The 25604-nt window shown below is 37.5% G+C and overlaps 12 protein-coding genes across 12 annotated transcripts; 7 read left to right on the forward strand and 5 right to left on the reverse strand. All coding sequences in view use genetic code 12, as the record gives it.

Annotated features, from left to right (window-relative positions):
- Nucleotides 1–692: 692 nt before the first annotated feature.
- On the forward strand, nt 693–1616 carry PSN45_003321 (uncharacterized protein; the record flags this gene model as incomplete). Its single annotated transcript, XM_006684386.2, has 1 exon — nt 693–1616. One exon carries the CDS (start codon nt 693–695, stop codon nt 1614–1616), a length of 924 nt encoding a protein of 307 aa, XP_006684449.2.
- A 636-nt stretch (nt 1617–2252) lies between these two features.
- PSN45_003322 (uncharacterized protein) lies at nt 2253–3590 on the forward strand (the record flags this gene model as incomplete). The annotated part of the gene is made up of 1 exon (XM_006684385.2): nt 2253–3590. One exon carries the CDS (start codon nt 2253–2255, stop codon nt 3588–3590), a length of 1338 nt encoding a protein of 445 aa, XP_006684448.1.
- Nucleotides 3591–3897: 307 nt separating this feature from the next.
- exo2 (exonuclease II Exo2) lies at nt 3898–8253 on the forward strand (the record flags this gene model as incomplete). The annotated part of the gene is made up of 2 exons (XM_066158054.1): nt 3898–3901; nt 3986–8253. 2 exons carry the CDS (start codon nt 3898–3900, stop codon nt 8251–8253), a joined length of 4272 nt encoding a protein of 1423 aa, XP_066014151.1.
- A 1482-nt stretch (nt 8254–9735) lies between these two features.
- AGC1 (mitochondrial aspartate-glutamate transporter agc1) lies at nt 9736–11898 on the forward strand (the record flags this gene model as incomplete). The annotated part of the gene is made up of 1 exon (XM_006684383.2): nt 9736–11898. One exon carries the CDS (start codon nt 9736–9738, stop codon nt 11896–11898), a length of 2163 nt encoding a protein of 720 aa, XP_006684446.1.
- A 143-nt stretch (nt 11899–12041) lies between these two features.
- On the reverse strand, nt 12042–13517 carry PSN45_003325 (uncharacterized protein; the record flags this gene model as incomplete). Its single annotated transcript, XM_006684381.2, has 1 exon — nt 12042–13517. One exon carries the CDS (start codon nt 13515–13517, stop codon nt 12042–12044), a length of 1476 nt encoding a protein of 491 aa, XP_006684444.1.
- A 231-nt stretch (nt 13518–13748) lies between these two features.
- CWC26 (Pre-mRNA-splicing factor cwc26) lies at nt 13749–14381 on the reverse strand (the record flags this gene model as incomplete). The annotated part of the gene is made up of 1 exon (XM_006684380.2): nt 13749–14381. One exon carries the CDS (start codon nt 14379–14381, stop codon nt 13749–13751), a length of 633 nt encoding a protein of 210 aa, XP_006684443.1.
- An 87-nt stretch (nt 14382–14468) lies between these two features.
- Nucleotides 14469–15836, reverse strand: NUP49 (Nucleoporin nup49/NSP49 (Nuclear pore protein nup49/NSP49); the record flags this gene model as incomplete). Its single annotated transcript, XM_066158055.1, has 1 exon — nt 14469–15836. One exon carries the CDS (start codon nt 15834–15836, stop codon nt 14469–14471), a length of 1368 nt encoding a protein of 455 aa, XP_066014152.1.
- An 85-nt stretch (nt 15837–15921) lies between these two features.
- PSN45_003328 (uncharacterized protein) lies at nt 15922–16987 on the forward strand (the record flags this gene model as incomplete). Its single annotated transcript, XM_066158056.1, has 3 exons — nt 15922–16708; nt 16794–16830; nt 16978–16987. 3 exons carry the CDS (start codon nt 15922–15924, stop codon nt 16985–16987), a joined length of 834 nt encoding a protein of 277 aa, XP_066014153.1.
- Nucleotides 16988–18176: 1189 nt separating this feature from the next.
- MPT5 (protein necessary for high temperature growth) lies at nt 18177–20282 on the forward strand (the record flags this gene model as incomplete). Its single annotated transcript, XM_006684827.2, has 1 exon — nt 18177–20282. One exon carries the CDS (start codon nt 18177–18179, stop codon nt 20280–20282), a length of 2106 nt encoding a protein of 701 aa, XP_006684890.2.
- A 183-nt stretch (nt 20283–20465) lies between these two features.
- Nucleotides 20466–21449, reverse strand: PSN45_003330 (uncharacterized protein; the record flags this gene model as incomplete). Its single annotated transcript, XM_066158057.1, has 1 exon — nt 20466–21449. One exon carries the CDS (start codon nt 21447–21449, stop codon nt 20466–20468), a length of 984 nt encoding a protein of 327 aa, XP_066014154.1.
- A 118-nt stretch (nt 21450–21567) lies between these two features.
- Nucleotides 21568–22353, forward strand: NSA2 (Ribosome biogenesis protein; the record flags this gene model as incomplete). The annotated part of the gene is made up of 1 exon (XM_006684727.1): nt 21568–22353. The coding sequence occupies one exon, from the start codon at nt 21568–21570 to the stop codon at nt 22351–22353; it is 786 nt and encodes a 261-aa protein (XP_006684790.1).
- An 87-nt stretch (nt 22354–22440) lies between these two features.
- Nucleotides 22441–25596, reverse strand: PSN45_003332 (uncharacterized protein; the record flags this gene model as incomplete). Its single annotated transcript, XM_006684377.1, has 1 exon — nt 22441–25596. One exon carries the CDS (start codon nt 25594–25596, stop codon nt 22441–22443), a length of 3156 nt encoding a protein of 1051 aa, XP_006684440.1.
- Nucleotides 25597–25604: the final 8 nt, after the last annotated feature.

Raw genomic sequence — 25604 nt, forward strand, 5'->3', positions numbered from 1 at the left:
CCCTAAATAGTTCTCGGCTGACCTCGAAAGAAAAGGAATTGGGTGCTTCCACAAGTGTTACAGCTGATCTATCTGTCAACAATTCAAAGACCACATTATCATCGAGATCCCAAGATTCAAGTAATGGAATACTGGTAAACGCAGATATGACCACTCCTAATTCCAGCATCTCCGCTAATCTTCGACCTTCAGCTACAAAGGAACACCCCACTGATAACCTCGAAACCAAAGACAATTACGACAGTCCCGGTGAAGGTGAAAATGACCAGAAGAGGTATTACTGCTCAACTTGCAATAAAGGATTTACGAGAAAACATAATATGGTTTCCCATGAATTAATCCATTCTCAAGTCAAACCTCATATTTGTTCTGTTTGCAGCCTAACATTTCGTCGGATCCATGATTTAAAACGTCATGAAAAGCTTCACACAGGGACAAAGCCTTTCAAATGTCAATATTGTCCTCGAAGTTTTGCCCGGCCTGATTCCTTAGTCAGACACCAAAATTCTCCCAGTGCTTGCCCCAAAGCAAAGCCCTCACCTGTTGGCATATCTGTTCCAAATACAGAATTGGGAAGGAATAGTGTGGTTGCTCAAAGCTTTGGAAATCCCCATCGCCCAAGACCGGAACTACCTTCATTAAGGAGTTTGTCAAGTCAGTATCCGTATAAATTGAGACGTCCACAACCCCAAATGACTTACCTGCGGCCTGATGTCTTCAGAAATTCATTATCATACCAGCGTGTTCCTGAACAGCATACAGAGACGGTTACACGCGAAGATGGGTTTGGTGGGTTCACCACTACAACAATTACTACCACTCGTCACAGGGAGAATAATGCGCTCACAGAGAGTATGCCAAGTTCAGAAAGTGAACGGCTACCTAGGCAAACTGATGACTCACAACTTGGAAATCAGGCACTTAATCAATCTAACATCGGCAATATACCTCTTTATTCTTCAGAGAAGGATCAGGATCAGGATCATGATCAAAAGAAAGTTAAAAGTCAGAAAGGAGTCAATAAAAACGAATCCTCACAAATCCTTCATGGGGCTTTGTTGAATTCACAAGACAAGGCTAATATTGATCATGCTATGAGTTTTTCGAGGGCAAACCCGGATTTACCTCAAATTAATGATCAATTATCAGCTGGATCATCAAATTCTGACGATCCTAATCCATATCCTAGACCTCGTCAAGAAGAGGAGCAATCATTTGGTCCCAAAGCTGATCAAGACCAGGCCAAGAAGCTTACACCTGCTAATTTGAATATCGCTAGTCAATATCCCGGAAGACCTGAAGACACAGAACAGGCTTACCAAGGTAATCGCAGACTTTACTACAACCAGCTGCGTGATCCTTCCGTGTATCAGTATCCAAATGAAGAATATATCAGTCTTTCTCGATATCAAGATTTGGTTGCTTACACCCAATCATTGGAAGAGAATATGAATAAAATTAACAGTCGAATTCAAATTTTGGAAGATGAGAATGCTGACTCTAAGATTGAACGGGAAAGGGCTAAACACGCTCATGATTCAACTTCCAGGCACAGGAAACGTCATAAAAAAGATATGTCTGCGAATATAGGAGCACAGCAGGAGAGGCCGAAGTGAGCTTCAACAAGAGAACAAATAATCAAATGTTAATGAATCGATGAACAAAATCACTGTAAATATATAAGCCATATAGTATGACCAGTACCAGTTTAGTTTTATAGAGTAACAATAGTGCAAATAAAGGTCTTTGAGAAACCTTTTAATTAGATGATGTCATACTGTTGCATCGTTTGTTGATTAAATATATTACATGTATTCAACCTCCCATTGTAACAATGATGTTGACAGATTATGTATTACAAAATGGTCTTGAACCCTCGGTAAGTTGATCTGTTGTAAGGAAACGTTAATCCGCAGTACATCAACTTATTGCCAGCAGTAAGAAACAGGTTACAGCCGCTCAGCGCAACACGCACCAAATTCAGGTTGCAAATGGGTAGGCGCACACTGGATCACTTTTGTGATAAGGGAAATAATAACCCAAGGGGCAAAATTACCTTATAAGTGAGTGTAAAGTGATTTACAATTAACGAAACACCATATTAAGCCCTCCCGAGAGCCTATTTCAATCTGATTCCAAGTAATTAGATACTATCTTAAAGTGCCTTCTTTGTGTCACCCCCGAATCAGATTTCCCGACTCCAACAAGTGTTATATTACGTATCATTTTGATTCAACAGAACAACCCCAGAAATGAGTAAAACTAGCGACGAAGACTGGTCCATCATTTCTTCTTCTTCAGACATGGAGGATGAACGGTCTAACTCCGGAGATGAAATTGAAACTCCCCTGGCTTCCGTACCTGGTTCTACTATTCAAGCCATAACTACCACCTCAATTGATAGCCCTTTGACTGAATACGCCCACAATCACTCGTACGTGGATGACTCTGACGACCTTTTGGCAGCGGAGTCCAGTATACAAACCCTCAGATTACCCAAGACTTTGTCAACTCCAGCGTCACTAAACACTTCTCAAATGGTCTCAAGGGGTACATCAGCGAACTTGGGGTTACAGGTACCTCCTCAACGCTCAGAAGAAAAGCCTGTGAAACGAGCTATTGAGTTCTATGAAAGCTTGACTGCTAATACGTTCAAGTTACATGAGTCTATCAAGCACCAAAGTGACAAACTCTACCACCAGTTGACTAAGCACCAAACAATCGAAGATGAATTAGACCAGTTTGAAACTGAGGGAACACCATTACTGACTATAAAAACCCAAACCACAACAGATGGGATTCAATATCAGTATCCCGCAAGTCAGGTGATGTCCAAATGGCTTGAATCCAACTCCGAGTACTTAATTTATTTTGCCGTTTTCACAGTGGCGTCAGTGGTATCATTGATTAAGGTGTACACCACCTTGACATATAAGGAACCAGTACCTAAATATCCAAATATTTGGGATACCATTGATACTTTTTTTTATGATCAACAGGTGTCAACGTCCTGGTTTTTCAAGTCCAGCAAGACTAAGCAATTGAAGCTTGCAAAATACTATGATGAGTTGAGAATTGGGGATATGATGTTTTTAGCTAAAAACTCTGCAACCCAATGGAGTGAAGTCGTTGTTTCAACAGCTTCCTGCTGGTTAAAGAATGCAGACGAGTTGAGAAAGCAGTTTATTACCCAGGAGAAGGCGTCAGCAGTTTGGTGTGAAGCTCACAAACTTAGCAATTTGGTAACTGTTCAATCAATTGAACTCAGTAACAATTTACAAGCTAAAGTCAACAAAGTCAGTGTTGCAGTTGATTTCTCATCAAAAATCAACACAGTAGCTGAAATGTCGGAAAAACTATACGAGCAATACATCAAGAATTTTGGAAGACAAGTTGGTTCTTCGTTGAATTATTTGTGGAATGACAGTCAAAGGACAAGTGCTAAGATTATTAAGGAAACATTGAGTGCTTTAAAACCCTTGTCTACTAAGGTCACTGAGTCAAGCTTGGTGCACGAGCTGATAGAATGGTCCAGAGGCCAGATACAATTCATCACCAAAACTGCCTTGGAGATCTGGGGAAGTCGCTAGATACTACCTCTTTGCTTTGCTTCTAGGCTAAGATGGTATCGATCTGACACTTCAGTAAGCCGAGGATTATTGATTTTGTGGTTTAATTTTTTATTATAGTTGTTATTGTCATCGGTAGTTAGACAAATAGTCGGTTGGTTTTAATTATGTTTTGTATGGAATAGTTTTGGTTAAATTTTTGTATGGTTTTGTTGTTGAATATACTAAAGTTGATAAAAATCGTAGATTCGTCGCACCATGCACGCAATAGAATGTAAACCAGCGCGAGAACTTTTTCGATATTCGACATACTTTAGTCTCAAACAATATGGGTATGTAATCCAATCATTCGAATGGATACAAGGGTAAACTACTGTTGTATGGACAAAATTAGTTACTAACAATTAATTTCATAGGTATCCCTAAGTTTTTTCGGTTTATTTCCGAAAGATGGCCATTGATTTCTCAATTGGTTGATGGCAATCAAATGCCAGAGTTTGATAATCTTTATTTGGATATGAACTCTATTTTACATACATGTACCCATTCCAATGATGATACATTTGTAAGGTCAACTGATGATCAGACTTATGCTGCTATTTTCCAGTATATCGAACATTTATTTGAAATCATCAAACCCAAGGGTACATTCTATATGGCCATTGATGGTGTGGCACCAAGAGCCAAAATGAATCAACAAAGAGCTAGAAGATTCAGAACTGCCTATGAAGCAGAAGAAAATTTACAGAAAGCCATTAAACAAGGATTGGAAATTCCTAAGGATGATCCATTTGACTCAAACTCTATTACTCCCGGTACAGAATTTATGGCCAAATTGACCAAGAACTTGAAATACTTTATTCACAAGAAAGTTACAGAGGATTCTAATTGGAGTAATGTTAAGATTGTGTTGAGTGGACATGAAGTTCCAGGTGAAGGTGAACATAAGATTATGCAATACATTAGAACCATGAAAAACCAAGACGAATATGACCCAGATACCAGGCACTGTGTTTATGGATTGGATGCCGATTTGATCATGTTGGGATTAGTAAGTCACGATCCCCACTTTGCCTTGTTGAGAGAAGAGGTTACTTTTGGACCAAGATCCAAGTCAAACTCAAATGACGTAAACGATCAAACGTTTTTTCTTCTTCACATATCTTTGTTGAGAGAATACCTTTCATTAGAATTCGAAGGCTTAGACAACCAGTTAAATTTTGAATATGATTTCGAAAAGATTTTGGATGATTTCATTTTAATCATGTACGTCATTGGTAATGATTTTCTACCTAACTTACCCGATTTATTCATCAACAAAGGTGCCTTTCCATTATTAATTCAAACTTTCAAACAAACTTTAACCGAAATGGATGGTTATTTAAATGAAGGTGGAGTGATAAATTTAAGAAGATTGAGAATCTGGTTAAAAAACTTATCGAATTTTGAATTGGAAAACTTCGAAGCTGACGATGTTGATGTCGAATGGTTCAATAAGAAATTAGAAGATATTTCTATTACGGGTGAGAAGAGGAGAGAGAAGTTCGGAAAGTCCATAATCTCAAAGGATGAAAAGAAACTTATTGGTTTCATCAAGCCTTGGTTTATGGAATCAGTCAACCTTCCAGTGAAACAATTGACTGAATTAGAATCCCAAGAAAAACTGAAGAATTTAAGGTTAAATTATACAAATGACTTTATCACCAAAAATTTTGAATTTTTGAAGGATGTTTGTCAAGACCTTGGGTTGTTGATAGTACATTCCAAATCCAAGGACACTTACTCTCTTAAAATTGACTTGGATGGAATTGATCCTAACGAAAGTGAAAGTGATTTCGAAGAAAGAATCAACTCCTCCAAGAAGACTTTCAAGAAATATCAATCAGCCACTTTGTTCGAGAACGAGGAGTTTGTTGCTGAGTCTAAAGACATTTATAATAAAAAATTTATGGACTGGAAAGATGGCTATTATCAAGAAAAGATGGGATTTTCTGTGTATGATAAGGATCACATTGTGGAAATGACTAAACATTTTGTTGAAGGTTTACAATGGGTTTTATTTTACTATTACAAAGGATGTCAATCTTGGAACTGGTATTACAGATACCACTACGCTCCTAGAATTTCTGATATTATTGTGGGATTAGATGATTACTTGGAAAAGGATGAAAAAATCACTTTCGAAATGTCCAAGCCATTCAAGCCGTTTGAACAATTGATGGCTGTTTTACCAGCTAGATCTAAAACCTTGATGCCAGTGGTTCTCAGAACCTTAATGACTGACCCAAATTCTCCTATCATTGATTTCTATCCCCATGAAGTGGATATTGACATGAATGGTAAAACTGCAAGTTGGGAAGCCGTTGTTTTGTTAAGTTTTGTTGACGAAAAAAGATTGATAAGTGCTTTGGAACCTATCGAAGCCAAGTTATCTCCAGAGGAGAAGGCAAGAAATTCGTTTGGCACTGATATTCAATTTATCTTCAACCCCCAATTTGATCAGATTTATCCTTCTCCATTACCAGGTTTCTTTGAAGATGTTGAGCATGACAGATGCCTTGAACAACCATTTATCTTACCTCCAATAAAAGGGGAAATAAACATCGGGTTAGGAAAAGATGCTAAAATTGGAAAAGATGTTTTGGCTGGTTTTCCAACGTTGATGACCTTACCTTTTGAGCACAGCTTGAGATTAAATGAAACTAAGGTTTTCCAATCTGGTAGTAGGTCAGAATCAATGGTCTTGAGTTTGAGAAACATTTGGGGTGAGTACACCACCAAACAATTATCCGAAAAGTTTTTGGGTCAATTAGTTTACACCAGATGGCCTTACTTAAGAGAATCAAAGGTAACTGAAATCAATGACGGTGAGGTGAGGTATCTATTAGTTGAAGATGCCTTATCTGGAGGCTCTAGAACTGTGGTTAAAGAATTGGACCATCTGGATAGTAAGGAATTCAACAATTCTATGTCTGACATCACCTATAAGTACATGAAAACCAAGGCAGTACAGCTTCCTTTAGCTGGATATGTAAAAGTTAAAGCTGTCACTGGCTTGATTCGTGATTCAAAGGGAGGTTATATTAAGACTTTCAGCGGTGTTGAGGAGGTATATCCAATTGAATTGATTGTCGAGGAAGTAGTGAACAAGGACGAGAGATACATTCCCAGGGCTCCAAGGCCTATTGATGAAGAATTCCCTGTCAACTCTCAAGTTATATTTTTGGGAGCCTTTGGATATGGATCTCCAAGTTTGGTGGTTGGATACTCTGCCGACCAAATGAAGTTGAGTATTAAAGTCCACAAAATTGCACTTGAAGATGAAATACTGATCGGTAGTCAAAGGAAAGAAATCGAAAAGAGGGAAATCAAGTATTATCCTAGTTTCGAAGTCTGTAAGACTATCGGGGTTTCTCCATTATTCTTGAGTAAATTAACCAGTGGTTTTATGGTTGAAGATGATCTTGGAAAACAAAGACGTAAGGTTAACGTTGGTTTAGAATTGAAGTTTGAATCCAGAAGATTGAAGGTCTTGGGATATGCGGAAAAGAGCGGAAACTACTGGAAATTTAGCCCATGGGCAATCAAGTTAATTCAAGATTATAAATCTAAATTTGGAAAGATTTTCACTATATTATCACAAACCCAAGGAAGAGATATTCCTCGGTTGAGCAGATTGGGTATCACCGCTGATGAGATTCAAGCATTGAACAAATGGTTGAAAGAAGTGAAGAGCTCCTTACTCAAGGTAAGCTTAGAGTCTCTGTCTTTGACAAAATTCTCCTTCGCAGCTATCGAAAAGGAATTGATAGAGTCTGTTAACGAAGGTAAATTCAATAAGTTCAGCAATAAGGACATCAAAGGGGTTCCAAGAGAAGCCGTTTTAAAGCCAAGCGAATCGTATCAAAGATTAAACACTCAGAGCTTTGAATTAGGTGATAGAGTTGTTTATGTTCAAGATTTTGGAAAGGTTCCATACTTGTCTAAAGGGACAGTTGTCTCAGTTAACCCAATTGGCACTAAGGTTGAGTTGGGAATAATCTTTGATTTCCCAATTATTAGCGGAAATACTATGGGTGGTAAGTTGAAGACCAACAGAGGTATTGTCATTGATTCATCTTTTGTATTAAATTTGTCTAATAAGCAATTGATTTTCCATTCTAAGGCATCCAAGGGTAAACCAGCGGTCAACCAAGTAAAACCTAGGCAAGAAAAATTGAAGCAAAAGACGACGCATACGAATGAGCCCAAACAAACCAACAACAATCAGTCGAATGAGTCAAAACAGACTAACAACAAGCAGTCGAAGGAGATTTTGAACTTGATTCAATCCAAGATCAAACCTTCCGAGATTAAGGATAATGGAGACACTAACGCCCATGCTATCAAACAAATCTATGGTCAAATATATAACAATATCATGACAGATGGCCAAGCTTCAGTGCCTATAGTTCCAATAGTTTCTGTTGTCCCTGGAGTGCCAATTCCTCCACATTTGCTCCAACCTCAAGCTGCCCCCCAAGTTACCCCACAGGGAAATACCAATGGCTCAACCAATGGCCATAGCTCCAGAGGAAGAGGAGGGAACAGTCGTGGTAGAGGAAACTTCAAAGGTGATAGCAGAGGTAGAGGTCGTGGCAGAGGAAGGGGAAGAGGAAAGCCTGATGCTACACCATCAATCTAGTTAGATATATTTACCAATTCTATTAATTTGAAAAGATATATTTTCCACTAGCTTTTAATACATGAAAAATGTATTCAAAGGAATCTCTATAGCTCTATTTACAAGATAATCACCATTATTTTGCTGATTACCTACTGATCAAGTATATTATTATCAGTACGCAAGTTTCATCCATCATATATTATTTACAGGATATTCACTCTTCTTTATTTCGCTTGCTCTGGTTGATCCTGAAGATTTACCACATTCTGTTTCTCCGGGAGATTTATCAACCCAAGAGACTCCCAGTCAGATTTTTCCATTAGCTCGTGCTCCATTCTGCACCTCAAATAGCCCTTTGCGAGAATTCGGCAATTAGGAGAGTTTTGATTGTTTGTAAACTTAAGACACTGTAAGTATTTGGTCATTTGCTCGGTACACTCACCAAAATGATCAAGAGGAAAGGAACCTCTTTCCGGAGGTGTCGGAGTCCAAGTTCTGAAGTTACCACCAGGTGCTCCACTAGCCATCACAGTTAGTTTGGTTACGTTAGCTGATATAAAATGCGCGAAGAACGGTGAGAAGAAGAGAATATAGAAACGTGCACGTACCGTTCTACAACATCCCTAGAAAGATTTGAATCAAGGATGGCACATGAAATAAGAGTTTGGTCCAAGTGGGTGAACAATCGGGCTTTAGGGGGGCCGAAAAATAATGGAACAGCCAGTGACGAGCAGTCTCTGGAGTTTACGATTGCCGCGTGCACGCATTCCTTTGGCTTCCTGAAACAACCGGCAACCATACAATTACCCCTCAAAAATGTTACTCGAATAACGCTCCGATAATTGCGTACGTATCACAAGCCAGAGACTGTGAACTCGCTCTGGGCATCAAAATTGCGGATTTCAAGATGGCCGGAGTTTGCCCTTTGGCCCGAAGTCAGCGTTGGGCCGACGCGGGCACCGCGAGTCGCTGAAGAATTTTAAAATGATTCACAGTGCTTTTGCAGTCACAAGAGGTTGTCCCGCAGCAGGAAAGCTCGGTCAAAAGGACGGGCAGGTTGCTTAGATTTTTCAGGTTGATGAGTAAACAACGGTTTTTTTCTCAAGTGTTAAAGCCGAGAACTAGTTAATAGTTATACTGTCTTCTATCAGAAATCGGCCTAGATGGAACTTGATATTTAGTACAATATTTCAATTACTCTCATGAATAAATCTCTCAAAAAAAAAACCTGGGGTTATTGATTTTTTCACATTTCTATTGGTGAATTTATTTTAGTCCGCATCACAAAGTCGAGGACCGACAAAGCCAAACCAAAATAGTATAAATACATTTTTGAATTCCACTTTTTTTCCTTAGTGATATTTGTTTTTGTTGTTGTTGCCATTCGGGGAACCCACCTTTATTTATCATTTCTAGAAATCTGGCTAAGGGATCCCATGAGCCTTCACCTTTATTTATAATTATCCATTTCCTCCTTGTTACCTGTTAGTTTTACCTGTCATGTCTATTTCCGACCTTAAGGCAAAGGAAATTTTCCACCAATTTGCTTCTGTCAATCCTGATACCAGGGAAGAATACTTATCCTTGCCTCAGTTTACTACCATCTTATCACCTTTTCCTACTGATGTCCCAAAACAGTCATTCTCCATCTTGTATCTTATAGCTGATGCCAATAAGAAAGGTTATGTTACCGAGGGTGATTTTGTTAAGTTCATTTCCACATTAAACGATGTTGATGGAGAGTTCAAATTGATTTACAAGTTATTCTCCAACGATACCAGCTCAATTGAGTATAATGATTGTTTATCAATGTTGAATAAATTGAATCAAGCCATTGATCCTGCCTACCAGCAGAAAAAGTTCAAAATCAACTGGGCCTATTTCAGCAAGTTCTTTGAACCCTCTGGGAAAATCGCCTATCCTGAGTTCATTACTTTAATCAATAATTTACCCTTCACTAAGTTGATAGGGTCTTTTGAGTTGATGGTGAAAAATGGAACTATCACCACTAACGATTTGATTCTGTTGTTGACGCAGAACTTGAATCACAAATTATCTTCTAATTTGAAGAATAATTTGGGAAATTTACCCGAGTTTTTTAAGAAGGATACTTTTACCTTCGCAGACGTTATGTTCATTTACAATTGTTTGAGTAAAATTGATTTGATTAATGAAGTCATTGCGAACACTCCCGCCAACAGCTCTAATGAAAAGAACGATATCTTGATCAACAAAAGGGATTTGTACACTCATTTGAAAGATCCCTTGTTAAAGTCTTCAAACTTCAAACCCGTGGCGATGAATGAGTTGGACTTGTTATTTTACTTGATCAACCAACATGAAGAAACTGTTACCAGAAAGGACTTGATCAACTTCTTGAACCCCAACTACGCCAACAACATAAAAACATTGTACTCGATTTTTGAGCACCCTGCTTCGATTCCTGTACAAAAAGACAACTTTTCATTATTGCCAATCTTTGATTCATTGTATTCCTTCTTTTTAGGCTCAATTGCTGGATGTATTGGTGCCACTGTCGTTTATCCTATTGACTTGGTAAAGACAAGAATGCAAGCCCAAAAGCATAAAGCGTTATACGATAATTCTATTGATTGTTTTAAGAAAATCATTAAGAATGAAGGATTCAAAGGGTTATATTCTGGTTTAGCTGCCCAATTGGTTGGTGTCGCTCCAGAAAAAGCTATTAAGTTGACCGTCAATGATTTAATTAGAGGTATTGGTACTGATGAAAAGGGCAAAATTACCATGCCATGGGAAGTCTTGGCTGGTTCTTCTGCTGGTGCTTGTCAAGTTATTTTCACCAATCCATTAGAGATCGTTAAGATTAGATTGCAAATGCAGGGTGGCCAAAGAAATAAGGTGTTAAAGCCTGGTGAAATCCCTCACAAACAGTTAACTGCTGGTCAAATCATAAAACAATTAGGGGTGAAGGGGTTATACAAAGGTGCCTCTGCCTGTCTTTTAAGGGATGTTCCTTTCTCAGCTATTTATTTCCCAACTTATGCGAATATTAAAAAGCATATCTTCAACTTTGACCCTGAAGATGTCAACAAGAAACAAAATTTGAATACTTTTGAGTTGTTAATCAGTGGTGCTATGGCCGGTGCTCCTGCTGCATTTTTCACTACTCCTGCCGATGTCATTAAAACAAGATTGCAAATGGAAAGAAAGTCTAATGAGGTTAAATATAGTGGAATTACCCATGCTTTCAGAGTTATTTTGAAAGAAGAGGGATTATCTGCATTTTTCAAAGGTTCATTGGCCAGAGTTTTTAGATCATCTCCGCAATTTGGTTTCACTTTGGCCTCCTATGAGCTTTTACAAAGAATGTTCCCTTTGAACCCCCCGAACACGAAGTCATCTAACTTCAAGACTATCACAGGATACCCAGGCATCTATAATCTTACCAATGAGCAAGTCTATAACAACCAAACTGGAAGAATTATGTATATAAACCAAGGAAACTTGATGAAATCAAACGGCTTGATTAATGAGAATAATGAGGACTACAATAATGTTTTAGTCAAAATCCCAACTGATTACGTCTACAAATCACAAGATGCCATTAAAATTTTATTGGATATTGACTATAAATTTGGTAACTTCAACTATCAGAGTTACTTGAGTTTTGTCGGTAAGTGATTCAGATGATTTTGATTCCTGTATTACTTAAATTAAATGTATAAATTATAAGAAGCAAGTTTTGCATCTTTTTTTGTATATGAATCTCAAATTTACGAACTGCCACTTTGGGTAAACATTTGTAGGCAGATTTGCCTAAGCCGTTAAACCTGGTAAAAATTAAAGTAATTGGAATTATCGGAGTTCTTAAAGTTTATCAATAGAACATTTTCACCCAATCTAATTAGACCATTGATTTTTTGGTTCATATTTTCCAATGTAACTCTAGCAAAATTCAAATTGTTTAAGTTAACAATAAACAAACTATCATTTGACTGGTTCAAAATCACATTATTCTTAATGGTAACCAAAGAGAATTGATTAATCAAATTACTGCTCAACAACTCAAAGCTATTTATGGCTTCAAAACCTTCTGTGTCCAATGAAAAGTTTACGTTTTCGATCCTCTTGTACGATATCAAAACAATTTTGAAAACGTTTAGTACCTTGAAAACTTTAAAGTTTTTGATCAACTCACCGATCAGATATATTGATCTCAGATTTGTTTGTAGGTTTAGTATGATTAACCTTTTGAAGCTACTGATGAATAAATATTCATTCACTTTATCGATTTTGTTGATTTTTTCCAACTTGATTGATCTTTCAAATTTAAACTTTATGATGTCCTGATAAAATTGTAGTTCCTTTGTATCTTCATTATACTGGAATTTTATCAAATAAACAATCCCCAGATTCGTTCCCAAAATCAAGTAATTATCGATGAACTGTGAAAATGTTATAAAGAAACGTTTGAAATTCTTCAAATGCCGTAACCGGTAATCAAACATATCGTCATTTTCATGTATGCTTATTATGTTCATTCCAAATAAATGGAATAAGTCCTTTTTGATTTCTCCATCGGGTAGATTGTTTATAAATGAATAAATCACGTTCAGCTTGTCAATCTTGACATACTTCCTTTGAATTTTGTCGATAACACTCAATCGAATGAAATTTTGATATATTTGTGGATTGTCCAAGTCACTCTCACTTATGAAGTTATAGAAAACAAGATTCTTGTGGCAACTTATGGTCAAATATTCGTACGGGAGAAGATTCAATTTATTGATCAACTCATTTAAATTATAGTTTAGGCCCAAATTGTCTTCGAATCGATGCATCACGTCGTCAGATTTCATTTCTTTATTATGCAAATTTCTTAATACCTTAGAAGTGTTAAGTATCATGAAGTTTCTTGACTGATTCGTAGTGACAACAAATTGCTCCCCTTGTACTTTAAGTTGATCCCACATACGGCATTCCAACTCGCTGAAATAAACCCAGTTTAACAACTTGATGCTTTTGAACCTCTCGAACTCAATCAATGTGTGGTTGGGTCTCGTCAATCCTAACTTGATGTTATCCAACGAGCAGCTCAAATAAAGGCGCTTATATTTGGAAGCCTGATTGCCTGATCTTTTTGTTAGGGTATTTTGCTGGGATGCTTGTTTTCGTTCATTTTCTTCATCTCTCTTCTCTTGCTCGACCTTGTTATTATGATATGAATGATCTATGGAACCATTTGTTATCTTGAAGTACCTGCTTTTAGCCTTATCATAATAGTATCCTGGTATGTTCATCTTAGTGATAGATAAATTAATTTCGCGATTCTAATTTAACGCAAGCACACAAACCATGGTTCCTGAAGACGGAAGCAAAAAATTAATATACTTGAGTAATAAAATTTCAGTCTGTTACATTTGGCTCCAGCTACAGAGTCCATCCGTAGATGAGAGACATAGCACAAATAGGATTTAGCTCAATTAGAAGAGAGCCACTATAATACATTATAATACATGAAGCTGCAAAACCTACTCAAAGTCCATTTCATACTCATTAACTTCAGCTTTCGAGCTGGATTTCATCTGACTCCTTTTCCTCATGACTAATTTTTCAAACCCATTGGACCTATCTATCCCATCCCACATAATACCTGCTTTAATTCCAAATCTATTCGGAATGTTTACTCCTTTTATATATGACAATTTATCAACTTTTGCATAGCTCTTGATGGGGTCTTCGAAGTTAGTTCTGGATTTCAACATATCGTTGTACATCTTGTCAGATTTGCTAACTGTAAATGATTTGGGAGCTTTTTCATTCAGTTGTTCAGACTTAGACTCATTTAGCACTACACGGTTTGACGGTTTGAGGGATGCCTTGATTTGTGATATATCGACCACCTTACCAGTTAAGTCTCTGTAGACAGTTTCTGTTTGGCCACTGCCTGCAGCCTGTTCGTTGTCAGTCTTGACCGCAGGTTGAAGTTGCTGATTGTCAATTCTTTTGAAGCCTTTGAATTTTGTCTCTCCAAAAGTAGGAAGGTCTTCATTTATATGTGAGCTTGATATAGTATCATTGTTAGTTACTATATTGGATGCAAGTTTCTTGCTGGACTTCTTTTTCTTGTCCGTATACTTCAGTAAGTAATCTAATTTACCCATATACCAGCAGAAAAAAGCGATGCAGTTTCGCGACTTGGTGTTTATATATTATATTATATGATACAATTATCTAGAGATTGAACAATTCTAAATGCGTTTGCTCAATTGGTTATGGAGTTGAGCCAAATTGTCACAGAGCTCCATAAATAAGGTGAATTGGATTTTGATTGTTTCAAATACGTTTAAAAAGTTACCAAATCCTTGGTTGCAACTAGTCTCCAAATTCTGTAGAATCACATTGAACTCTTTGATCAATTCTTCGTAGTTATTGATAGTCTGTTGATATTCTTTGATTTTTTTGATAAAGAATTCATTAAGTTGGAAAGATGATGACAATTTGGTACCAGGTACGGATAACTGCAAGATCAACTGCAACATTTTATTTATATCATCTGTCAACTCATTATTCAAGGTTTTCAAGTCTGCTAAGTGATTGGAATCAAACTGTAATGCTTGCTTAGTAGATTTCAACTTAATGTATAAATAGTTGATGTCTTTGGGTAAAGTTTTAATCAAGTTTTCATGGGTTTTCAAGTTATTTTGCAAATTGATGGCTATTAGATGCTGTTGGTTAATGTACTTATCAAACTCTTGTAATTCTCTTTTGATGGGTTCAGGAAGATCTCCTACCCTTGTCATTGCATTCAATTGTATTTGTGAGTTTTGGTTGAATACTGAGCTTTGATTGTTGGGACCGTTATTATTGTTATTGTTTTTATTGCTGAAAAGACCTTGTGATTGATTATTGGCATTTCCACCAAAAAGACCTCCAGGGTTCGTATTGGAGGATCCAAATAAACCTCCATTTGCGGGCTTACTGCCAAACAACCCTCCTGAGCCTCCTGAGGTGTTTGAGTTTGTGTTTGAGGATCCAAATAACCCTCCAGAATTATTGCTATTATTGGAGGTATTGTTTGCAATATTGCCTCCAAATAATCCTCCTGAAGGATTCGATGAGTTGGCGGTGTTGGTGCCAAACAATCCTCCTGAACTAGTTGACTGACTGTTGTTTCCAAACAAGCCACCTGAGTTTGTGTTTCCTCCAAATAAGCCTGAATTTGCTGGTTTGCTTCCAAACAAACCACCTGAGGGCTGATTGGATGTGCTCGCATTGTTGTTACCAAAGAGACCTCCAGGCTGAGTAGCCGGAGGGTTATTGGAATTGTTAAACAATCCTCCAGATGTGGTAGACTTGTTGTTGTTATTACCGAATAATCCACCAGTAGTTCCTGTTGAGCTATTAGGACCCATGTTTCCGAAAACATTTCCTGATGGGTTTGTGTTCGCTGTTGAGTTATTATTGAACAATCCGCCAGAAGTAGTGTTATTGTTGGTGTTGAGGTTGTTTCCAAATAATCCACCTGAAGGGGTACCAGAATTTGTGTTTGTGTTCGTATTACCAAACAACCCTCCCGAGCCGGAAGTGTTAGAATTAGTAGCAGTTGTCCCAAACATCTTGTAGTAGTTGGAAAGAACAGGAAAAATCTTTGAAGGTGCGCGCGGTGATTTATTGTTTTGAATCTCTTTCAAATACGGGTGTATGTCTTTTAAAGAGGAGTTTGAGAAGTTCTATGCGGAGTATGAACGGTTGACTAAGGAAAACCAGGATCTACTTGAGCAGAACGAGAAACTTCGACACCAAGCTCATGAACAGAAACTAGAGTTTGAAAACATTCTCATCCAAACCAAGAGATCATATAAAGCACAGTATCGCAAACACGTCAAGAAATATGAAATGAAGATCGAGGATCTCACAGAGCGCCTTCGGCGACTTATGAGGACCAACAGTAATAAGGAGAATAATGGTAATGATATAGTTGCGTTTCACGATATCAGAATCAATGGGAAGAGCGGCAGCACTGAGGTTGCAAAAACGGTGCCGACCGCACCCTTGCCATTATTAGCAGTACCCCAGTTGAAGCTGACACCCGATCCAAAATTCATGGAACCTTCCTCACGAACCACCAAACCTGTGGTGGTGATGTCAAGTCCAGTGAAGTCAGACTTCGATGTTTTACCTACACAATACTCATCAGAACCTGAGTCTCAGGTGGCTTCCGCCACCCTTGATGCCGATTTCACACCGCTTCAAGAGCTTACTCCTTTACAAAGAAAAGAATGGCTTTCGAATTACTTTACCAGCAAATACTATAATGACCCCCACTTCCGAATAGATTTATCCCGCAATCCTATCACCCAAATCGAATGGGTTCTTAACGACTTTGAAACGGTTGATGAAGGAGACGATACCCCACCATTTATGTTCATTAAAGACAATACCTCCCAGGAGGATAGGATCAAACACGAACAATATGAGCTTCGACGTCGTTCATTAATTGACCGATGCTTCCGCCAGTGCCTTGAGGGACAAAACCGGTTCACGGCCCATATACTCAACAAATTTACTAAAAGTGGACGATATGAAGCAAGGTAACCGAGTGATGCGTGGGTAATAAATCGTGCCGATAATAGGCACACCTCTCCTAATTTACCTCAACGTTAGTCTGGACACATCGGGTTAAATGGAACAACCCTTGTCCTCGCACGCTTTGTTTCGTTTAACAATAAACCATCTTCTGGAGCTTTACACTACTAGCAAAACCTAGCAATCTAGGAAAAAAAACAAATTAATAAAAAAAACTCAGGTGGAACCCTGCCTGCAACACCGGCCGTGAGACGTACGTTCTTGCCAGATGTAAATCATCAAGGGGAAAAGCACCCCTTTTTCATTATTGGCTGGTGTGAAGTACAGCAAGAATAAGTATGAAAGGCAAATTGGAAACGTAAAAAAATTCCATATCCAGTTGTAACTTCGTACCGGGCGATAACCGATTATGACCCAAGTTAAAACTGCAAAATTTCCAGTTGTTTAAGGCTAGGCACTGCGGATTTCTTTTTTACCTATTTCAATACCCGGCTCTGGTATTGAATCGGGGTTTGGGGCTTTGTTACATGTCATGACCTTATTAGAGTCTTGATAGCCATGGGGAGATCCCGTTGGCAATTGGGTGAAAACTTACACCCTGATAATTCATGGTGTTTTCCCCACCGTGAGTTTAATTCAGAGGCCGCAACATATAAAATGATGAAACCAGTAACCACATGTATAGTTAGTGCATATTGGAGTGGCCAAGGCTCCGTTTTTTAATCCTACTCCTTTTCGTTGGTATTTGTATTACGTGTTTTTGGAGATGGCAATGCTCACTGCTATACGAGCCCAGGATAATGGAGCAGGTGCAAAAATAGCAGGAATCCAAAAATTTACTTTTACCGTGCAATCAGGATATTTCTCAAAACGCAAATAGTAACAAAAACAAGAAGGGGGACATAAGATTAGAATCAAGAGAGTCTTATAAAGTCTTGGTTAAGCTAAATAGTTGTATAAGTCTAATGGGTGGCTTCAAAATGTCAAATTTGACCACAAACAACCTTATAAAAAAGATTGTTTCTACAGCTAATACAAGTCCTGAAATCATGTGGGAGAATCTAGAATTATCACAAAAAAAAAATAATTTTACACCATTTTGATTGGTATTGAGATAAAACTCGTGTAAATACTACACCTTTCTTAATCTGATCTCAGTATTTATTAACTAAGTATCCAACAATTTTTTTCCTCTCCCTCTTTGTTCACCTAAGTCCAATGGTTAATATTTTATAATGATCGATCATATTCACTCTGAAGGAATGGATTATACCCAGTTATCCATTAATCCATCAAGCATGAATGATTCCGATTCAAATAAGGCACTTACTCACCAAAGAACAAACTCCGCTGTATCCACCCACTCTAACATGTCCAGCTTCTCCGGCTTGACATTATTTGATCAGACTGGCCCCGGAATTTCTGGTAACTTGAATCTTAACAAGAACCTGTTGAACCCTAACATCCGGCCCAACCATCAGCATCAATTATCCATCAACTCGGTGACTTCAGTAAACTCCATTATTGAACCAATCACACCACCTTCAAATAACCATTCCAACAATGTGGTGATCACAGCTGGAGCAGAGATTGATAAGGAGTATTTGGCTGCAGTGAGCAAAATACCATTATCTCAGTTGAAATCAGATATTTTGCGGTTATCGAAGGATCAATATGGTTGTAGATTTTTGCAAAAAAAGATTGATGAAAACTTGATTTCAAATTATTCCATTAGATATGCAAACTTTGAAATCATCTTCAATGAAATTTATCTTAACTTGTATGAATTAATCATTGACCCTTTTGGCAATTACTTGATTCAAAAATTGATCAAATACGCTTCCAATGAAAATTTGAACTTGATGTTGGACATTTTGCAGTCCAATTTGTTTCAGATTTCTATTAATCAACATGGAACTAGAGCTTTACAGAAAATCATCGAAAGTTTGAATTCTCCTTACCAATTGGACTTACTTACAAGTGGTTTGAAGCCATTCATTATCGAATTGATCAAGGATTTGAATGGTAACCATGTGATCCAAAAGATCTTGAACAAGTTCAAACCATTGCAGTGTCAATTCATTTACGATTCAATCTTGAATGATTTGATCACCGTGGCAACCCATAAACACGGGTGCTGTGTTTTGCAAAAGTGTCTCAATCATGTCACTTATAAACAGTTGAATCAGTTTGTCAATGAGATTTTGAATGATTTCAACCTCAATAAATTGATCAATGACCAGTTTGGTAACTATGTATTACAGTATTTGATTTCTATCAATGACTATCAGATTCACTACAAGTTCTACTCCAATTTGGTCAGGTTTGATATGATCCATTATTGTAATTTGAAGTTTTCTTCCAATGTCATTGAAAAATTCATCAAGAACTGTGCTAATAATGAATTTAAGAACAATGAAGTCAATATTGACTTTGTTAACTTGAAGTTTGAGATGGTCCATCACATTTTGAAAACTTCAGCTAGCTTGAATAAGTTAATTAATGATCCTTTTGGTAACTACGTCATCCAAACGTTGATAGATAATTTGACCAATCCAAACATAGACTATGCATCCTTGAAGCCAAAGAACTTAAGTCTTTTGGCTAACCCTATGTCACCCAACAATGAAGCGATTAAGCACGAAATCATTGGCAACTATTTTCAAAATTGCAAGATTATCAGTTCATTTGGCAAGAGAATTCAACTGAAGGTTTCGTTAATCTTAAACAATCACAATGTCCCAAATTCACAATTTCCACCAAGGACTAATCAAGGGGGCGTTAATTCGTCCCCAATCTTCAACTATGACTATACTACCAACCCTAATGTCCCTCCCCAATTCATGAACGTTGCCTCTGCTGCAACTGCTCATTTACCTTTAAATGATTTCAGTCAACCTGGTTCAGTCCATGGTTCTCGTTCTGGCTCTGCTCCGCAGGTGCCTCATCGTTCAAGCTCTAATTCCTTAGAATCTAGATCAAACTCCTATCCAGGTGTGCACTCCAGGTCAAATTCTTTCCAGTTAAATTCGTCTATGGCTGCTCTGGGTCCAATGAATTCTAATTATGTCCTTGACAAACAGTTATCCCATAATCTCAATAACTTAAAGTTATCGAACAACTTTTATGCTGGTTCTGTTAGTCAACCCCAATCAGTCAACAGTAGCCTGAATGTGACTCCATCCATGACTGGTGGGCAACCTGGATATTTTATGAATATAAATGGTGGCCCAATTCCAATGAGTCAACTGAAAACTAACCATTTGAACATGAATCCCAATGTCAATGGCGTTAACTCTTCGAATTCTGGAGGATTGAACTACAATTCTAATGGTGGTGGATACTTGAACAACAATACGGGCATGAACTTCAACTTGAACAATCAGGGTTATTTAAAGACTCCCCAAATATTTTCTAATGCCCCAGTTAACGATTTCACTCACGATTCTAACAAGAATATCAACTATTTTAGATGAATCCTGCCGCTTATTTGAAAGCTACCTACTTTGAGTACATCTTGAACTAAATGTTCGAGATTTGTTCTATTTTTCACAACTTGTTATGGTTTGGTTTTAAGAGTTTATTATGAAACATATAAATAGATTAGCAAGAATTGTAATGTTATGTGCTATTATACAAATAAAATATATAATCTTTATTTACTTTCTTCTTTTGACTTTGTCCCAAACACTGTTGGGTTTTCTCTTTCTGCTGGTACCTTCGCTTAATTGTCTAGAATTATTGAACATGGACCAATCTTCACCTCCAAAAGTGTTGTTAAGTTCTTTCCGTTTTTGGTACTTGTCTTTTTTGGTCATGGTACTAGGCAATCTGACGAAATTAGTTTCTTCATATGTTTGTAATTCCTTCTCCTTTCTCCGTTCAGAATCAGTCTTAACACCACCTCTACCGTGGTTAACAATATTAACACCAATAGACTTCTCTTCCATTGGTAAATCACTATTTTCACGCAAATACTCTTCCATACTTTGAAGCTTCTTGCTTGGCTTATTCTTTGTCTCTTCTCTTGTTGGAGGAGCCATCGCAGAAATCTTAGGTGGTTTATATGCTTCCTGAATGGGTTCTTCGGGTTTTGATGAAGCCTTCTTTGAAGCCTTGCTCATTAAGGAAGAAGCATCTGGTCTATATGCTAGCTCATCTTCACTTTCTTCACTGGAATCGTCATTATCATTATTCACACTAGCATTTTGCTGGTCATCATTACCCTTAGCTTCATATTCTTGTAGCATTTTATTGTATGTTCTGATCATCTTATCCAATTGATAGTTTAACTTCTTCTCAAGAGGTTTGATTCCTCTCTCTATCGTTACTCTCTGAGCAATGGTGCTCTCGATTGATTTTTCCCTAACATCATCTGCTTCTTCGTACTTTCCTTCCTTTGTTCTTTCTATTTGACTTAAGATAATCATCACTGCATTATGGATATAAGACAAGACCGTATTATTCTTCAAATTAAGTAAGGATACTTCCTCCAACTTACTCTTACTATCGAGCAATAACTGGTTTATGAATTCGGGCAAGTCGTTCTGCATTTCATATTCCAATATTTTGAGTATACCATCATTAGTGCTCTCCAAAGATGGGGTTATGGTGGATATTACCTCATCTATGTTGCTTGACATTTCTTAGATATGTTTTACTAACTTCAAAATTTTTTGCACCTCATCGATCGCGAAGTCCGTCTCATCTCATTTTTCTATAAAAAATTTTAGAAAGTTAAGCTAACGACACCACATCATAATGCCTCAGAACGAATATATTGAACAACACATAAAGAAGCATGGGAGAAGATTAGATCACGAAGAGAGAAAGAGAAAAAGAGAAGCCAGAGAAGGCCACAGAATTTCTAAAGATGCTCAAACCTTAAAGGGATGGAAGGGTAAGCAATTTGCTAAGAAACGTTATAGTGAAAAGGTAGCTATGAAGAAGAAGATCAAGGCCCACCAGGAATCTAAGGTTAAAGGTCCATCTACTCCAGCTGCAGAATCTGGTGAGGCATTGCCAACATACTTATTGGATCGTCAAAATGATAATACTGCTAAAGCCATATCTTCCTCGATCAAACAAAAGAGATTAGAAAAGGCTGATAAGTTTAGTGTTCCATTGCCTAAGGTCAGAGGTATTTCTGAAGAAGAAACATTCAAAGTCATCAAAACAGGTCAAAAGAATAGCAAAGCTTGGAAGAGAATGATAACAAAGCATACGTTTGTAGGAGAAGGGTTTACTAGAAGACCAGTGAAAATGGAAAGAATCATTAGACCTTCGGCTTTGAGACAAAAGAAAGCCAATGTCACTCATCCTGAGTTGGGTGTGACTGTATTTTTGCCAATCTTAGCAGTTAAGAAGAATCCCCAATCCCCCATGTACACTCAATTGGGAGTGTTAACCAAAGGTACTATTATCGAAGTCAATGTATCTGAGTTGGGATTGGTAACAGCTGGGGGTAAAGTTGTTTGGGGTAAATTTGCCCAAATTACTAATGAACCTGATAGAGACGGTTGTGTTAATGCTGTTCTCTTGGTTTAATATGGTTAATGAGTTTTTCAAGTTTTTCACAGGATAATTTTTGGCATTATAAATATACAAGCACTACTTTAGTTTAGTAATTCGTAATTAATCTAGTAACTCCACATCAAACACATCAGAACAGAAAACTTCTTTCTTTCCGATAGATCTCATCCCACAGTTTATGATAAGCTTTCCATTCTCTCTGACGAGCTCCCATTGACTATTATATAGTCTGGTTCCTATGAGAAAACACAATCCACTAATATTTTGCTTGTTGCTTATATTTGACAAGATTTCACCATACTTTGAGGTGATCTCATGAGGCAGGATCTTACTATCTGCTTTATAGAGGTTCTCAATGGCATGAGAATGATGCAAATTCTCTCGTCTTAAATTCATCATAAACTCTTGTCTGACCCTCTGTAAATACTCATAGCCACTTTCGGCACTTAAATCCACCAATTTCTCAAAAGTCAACAGGTACATGCTATCTTCGATATCTGCATATCTAGTGGATTCAATTCCTGAGGTCAAGAAGCAATAACTCCACAATATTTGCATTACTAAACTTAACGCAAACATGCTATCGAAGTAGTCCTTTCCAGGATTCCATATTTCTTTCTTCTGTTGTCCCTTTTCATGATCTAAGAGAGTTTCCCACAAGAATATATAGCAGTGTACAATACCTTTGAGGTTGATGACATCATTTCCATTCATATCTTTATGAAAATCCTTTGACCAAATATTCAGTAATTTTCTCTCGACAATGAGTCTATCTTTCATTGTAATGATAACATTTTGATTAGCAGGGGAGCCACAAAAAATCGAACAGTCGTAAGTATTTAAGTCTCCTAATCCCACAATATGAGCTAAATGATAAATTGAAAACTTACAAGTCGAAATACCTCCATCAAGTAACTTCATGGAAGATTTGTTCAATTTCACTGTCTTGCAATTCTCTTTCACTGATCGTGAGAAGTTATCAATAGCAATGCTTATAAGGTCTTTCCATTCCTGAAAGTTTGAGTTGCTTGGTAATGCAATTAATGATGACGAATTTTGTAGTTCAAACAGCTGCATTTGATACATGATTGATAAAAGCCCACCGAATAATATTTTTCTTGTGAAAGGAGATGGTACCAAGTTCAAGACTGAACTAACTTTCAACAATTTTTTTACCACGTTTAAGAAGGATTCGTTAGGGTTCAAACCGCTCTTGGTGGATGCCAACTTTTTCTGCTTTTTCATAATTTTATAGAAGGATCCATTCACATCAGTTGCTTCCCAGAGTTCGTCCTCACAGGGTAACTTCAATAATTGCAATTGATGAAAAAAGATAACTGGATTATGACGGAATTTTACATAATCAGCAATATCCAAATAGAAAGTCATATATGTAACTCTTTTGAAGGATTCGGACTCCACCCACTTTTTATATAGCTGATAATCATTTTTATCGTGGTTCTCTCTAACTTTATCAGCATCAAACTCATCTTCTGTGGATGAATTAGGCTTGTCACTGGCAGGATTTCCACCCAATACATGTGATCTTCTCATTAGTTGAACTGTCGTACTATGATGAATGTGAGCTCGTTCATGCATTGCTCTTGAAAGGAAGTTCTTTTCACTCCATTCCAATAAGTTCAAGCTTTGCAAAACCCAGAGCTTTACAGGCGATTTAAAGCCGTCATGCTGAAAAACTGCAAATCGTAACGGGGTAGCAATAGCCAATGCCAATTTATACTCTGGGGATTTTGAACGGGGTTGGCTAAGATGATCTGGTTTGTCTGCTGGAGTACAATAATTACACCCAACTAGAATCATGGATAATATTAATAATGGTTCTGCTTCTTTTGTTTTGAAGGATGATTTGTGTAGAATATTAAACTGAGGATGGAATACAAGCCAATACACAGATAAGTAGTAGGAGAATCTGTCTTCGATTAAAATCTTGTCATTGAAAATCAGCTCCACGAAATTTCTCTGTAAAGCGGGCAATGATACAAACAATTGATGCAAAACCATCTTGTCAATGTATATGTGTTCATTTGTAATGATATTAAATCTAGACCCATATTCATGGATTCGCCTTTGTAGATTTGTTGACAAGGTGGGACTGAAAATATCATTGGTTGGAGTTGGTGTTGCGTTTGAATCGTTAGTGCTTCCTGGAGATGTCAATGACACCGTCGAAGGTAGACTGAAATTGAAAGAAGTTAATCGGTTGTCTTCAGCGAGGCAGAAACTCACTTTACTACCATTCCTTTTATGGTCGATAGGAGTTTCAGAAGTATCCAATGAATCAATGCTTTTACCGTTTTCTTCGTTGTACACATTGCCAAGGCCTTGATTATAGCTTTTGAGAAGAAGTTCATCAAGAGGATTTATCTCACTCCTGAACAAGTTATTTTGAGCCAATTCATAACTCTGAAAACCTTGCCCATTGGTATACTGTCCTAGATCGAACCCACTGGGAAAAATGGAAGCATTTGCAATGCTTGTATTATTTTCCGCTGTACTTTGCATGGGAATATCCATAGGAGAAACTATGTTATTGGGAGATGAGTCGTTAAACAACCAGGAGATGAGTTCGTTCTGACTTTGCATCGTATTAAGAGGGTAAACTTCTTTGGTATTCTCTGCCTTCTTTTCATCTGAGACATCAATTCCATTACCACGACCATTTGGAAACAAGTCTCCGAACCCTCCATTACTGCTTTGATTACTATGGGATAATTCAGGCTTAATAAACGACAGTGTATCATTAGACTCAGCAGCATGTATTAAATTTGATATTTGAAGTGGAGATTCGGCAGCAGACTGAGAACGTACAAGTGCATTCTGCTGATTGTTCAAATTCTTTGATGGTTCTTTCTTTATGGACATGCTCCGCATTCTTGGAGAATCTATAGTTAATGATGACTCGTGTGAAGATACAGATGAACCACTTACACTCGACCAATTGACTCTTGATGTGCTTCCAGAAGACATGTGTCTTCGAACATGTCGATCTTTCAAGTCACGCCTCACAAAAGTTTTCCCACATTTTCTCTTCCCTCCACCAATTACCTCTAACATGAAATCACATTCAAAAAGCTCTTTGGGTTTATGGTTGAGTCGGTGTCTTCCAAGGTGATCAGTCCGGGTGAATATCTTACCACAATCTGGACACACATATTGCCCTATATTTCTCCTCTTTTTTTTCTGTTCCACATCTATATAGTTATTGGACGTGGATGGCGGCTGTTTCAATTCAGACATCATGTAAA

The sequence above is a fragment of the Yamadazyma tenuis genome, chromosome 4, assembly GCF_029203305.1.
Source record: "Yamadazyma tenuis chromosome 4, complete sequence".
NCBI lineage: Eukaryota > Fungi > Ascomycota > Pichiomycetes > Serinales > Debaryomycetaceae > Yamadazyma > Yamadazyma tenuis.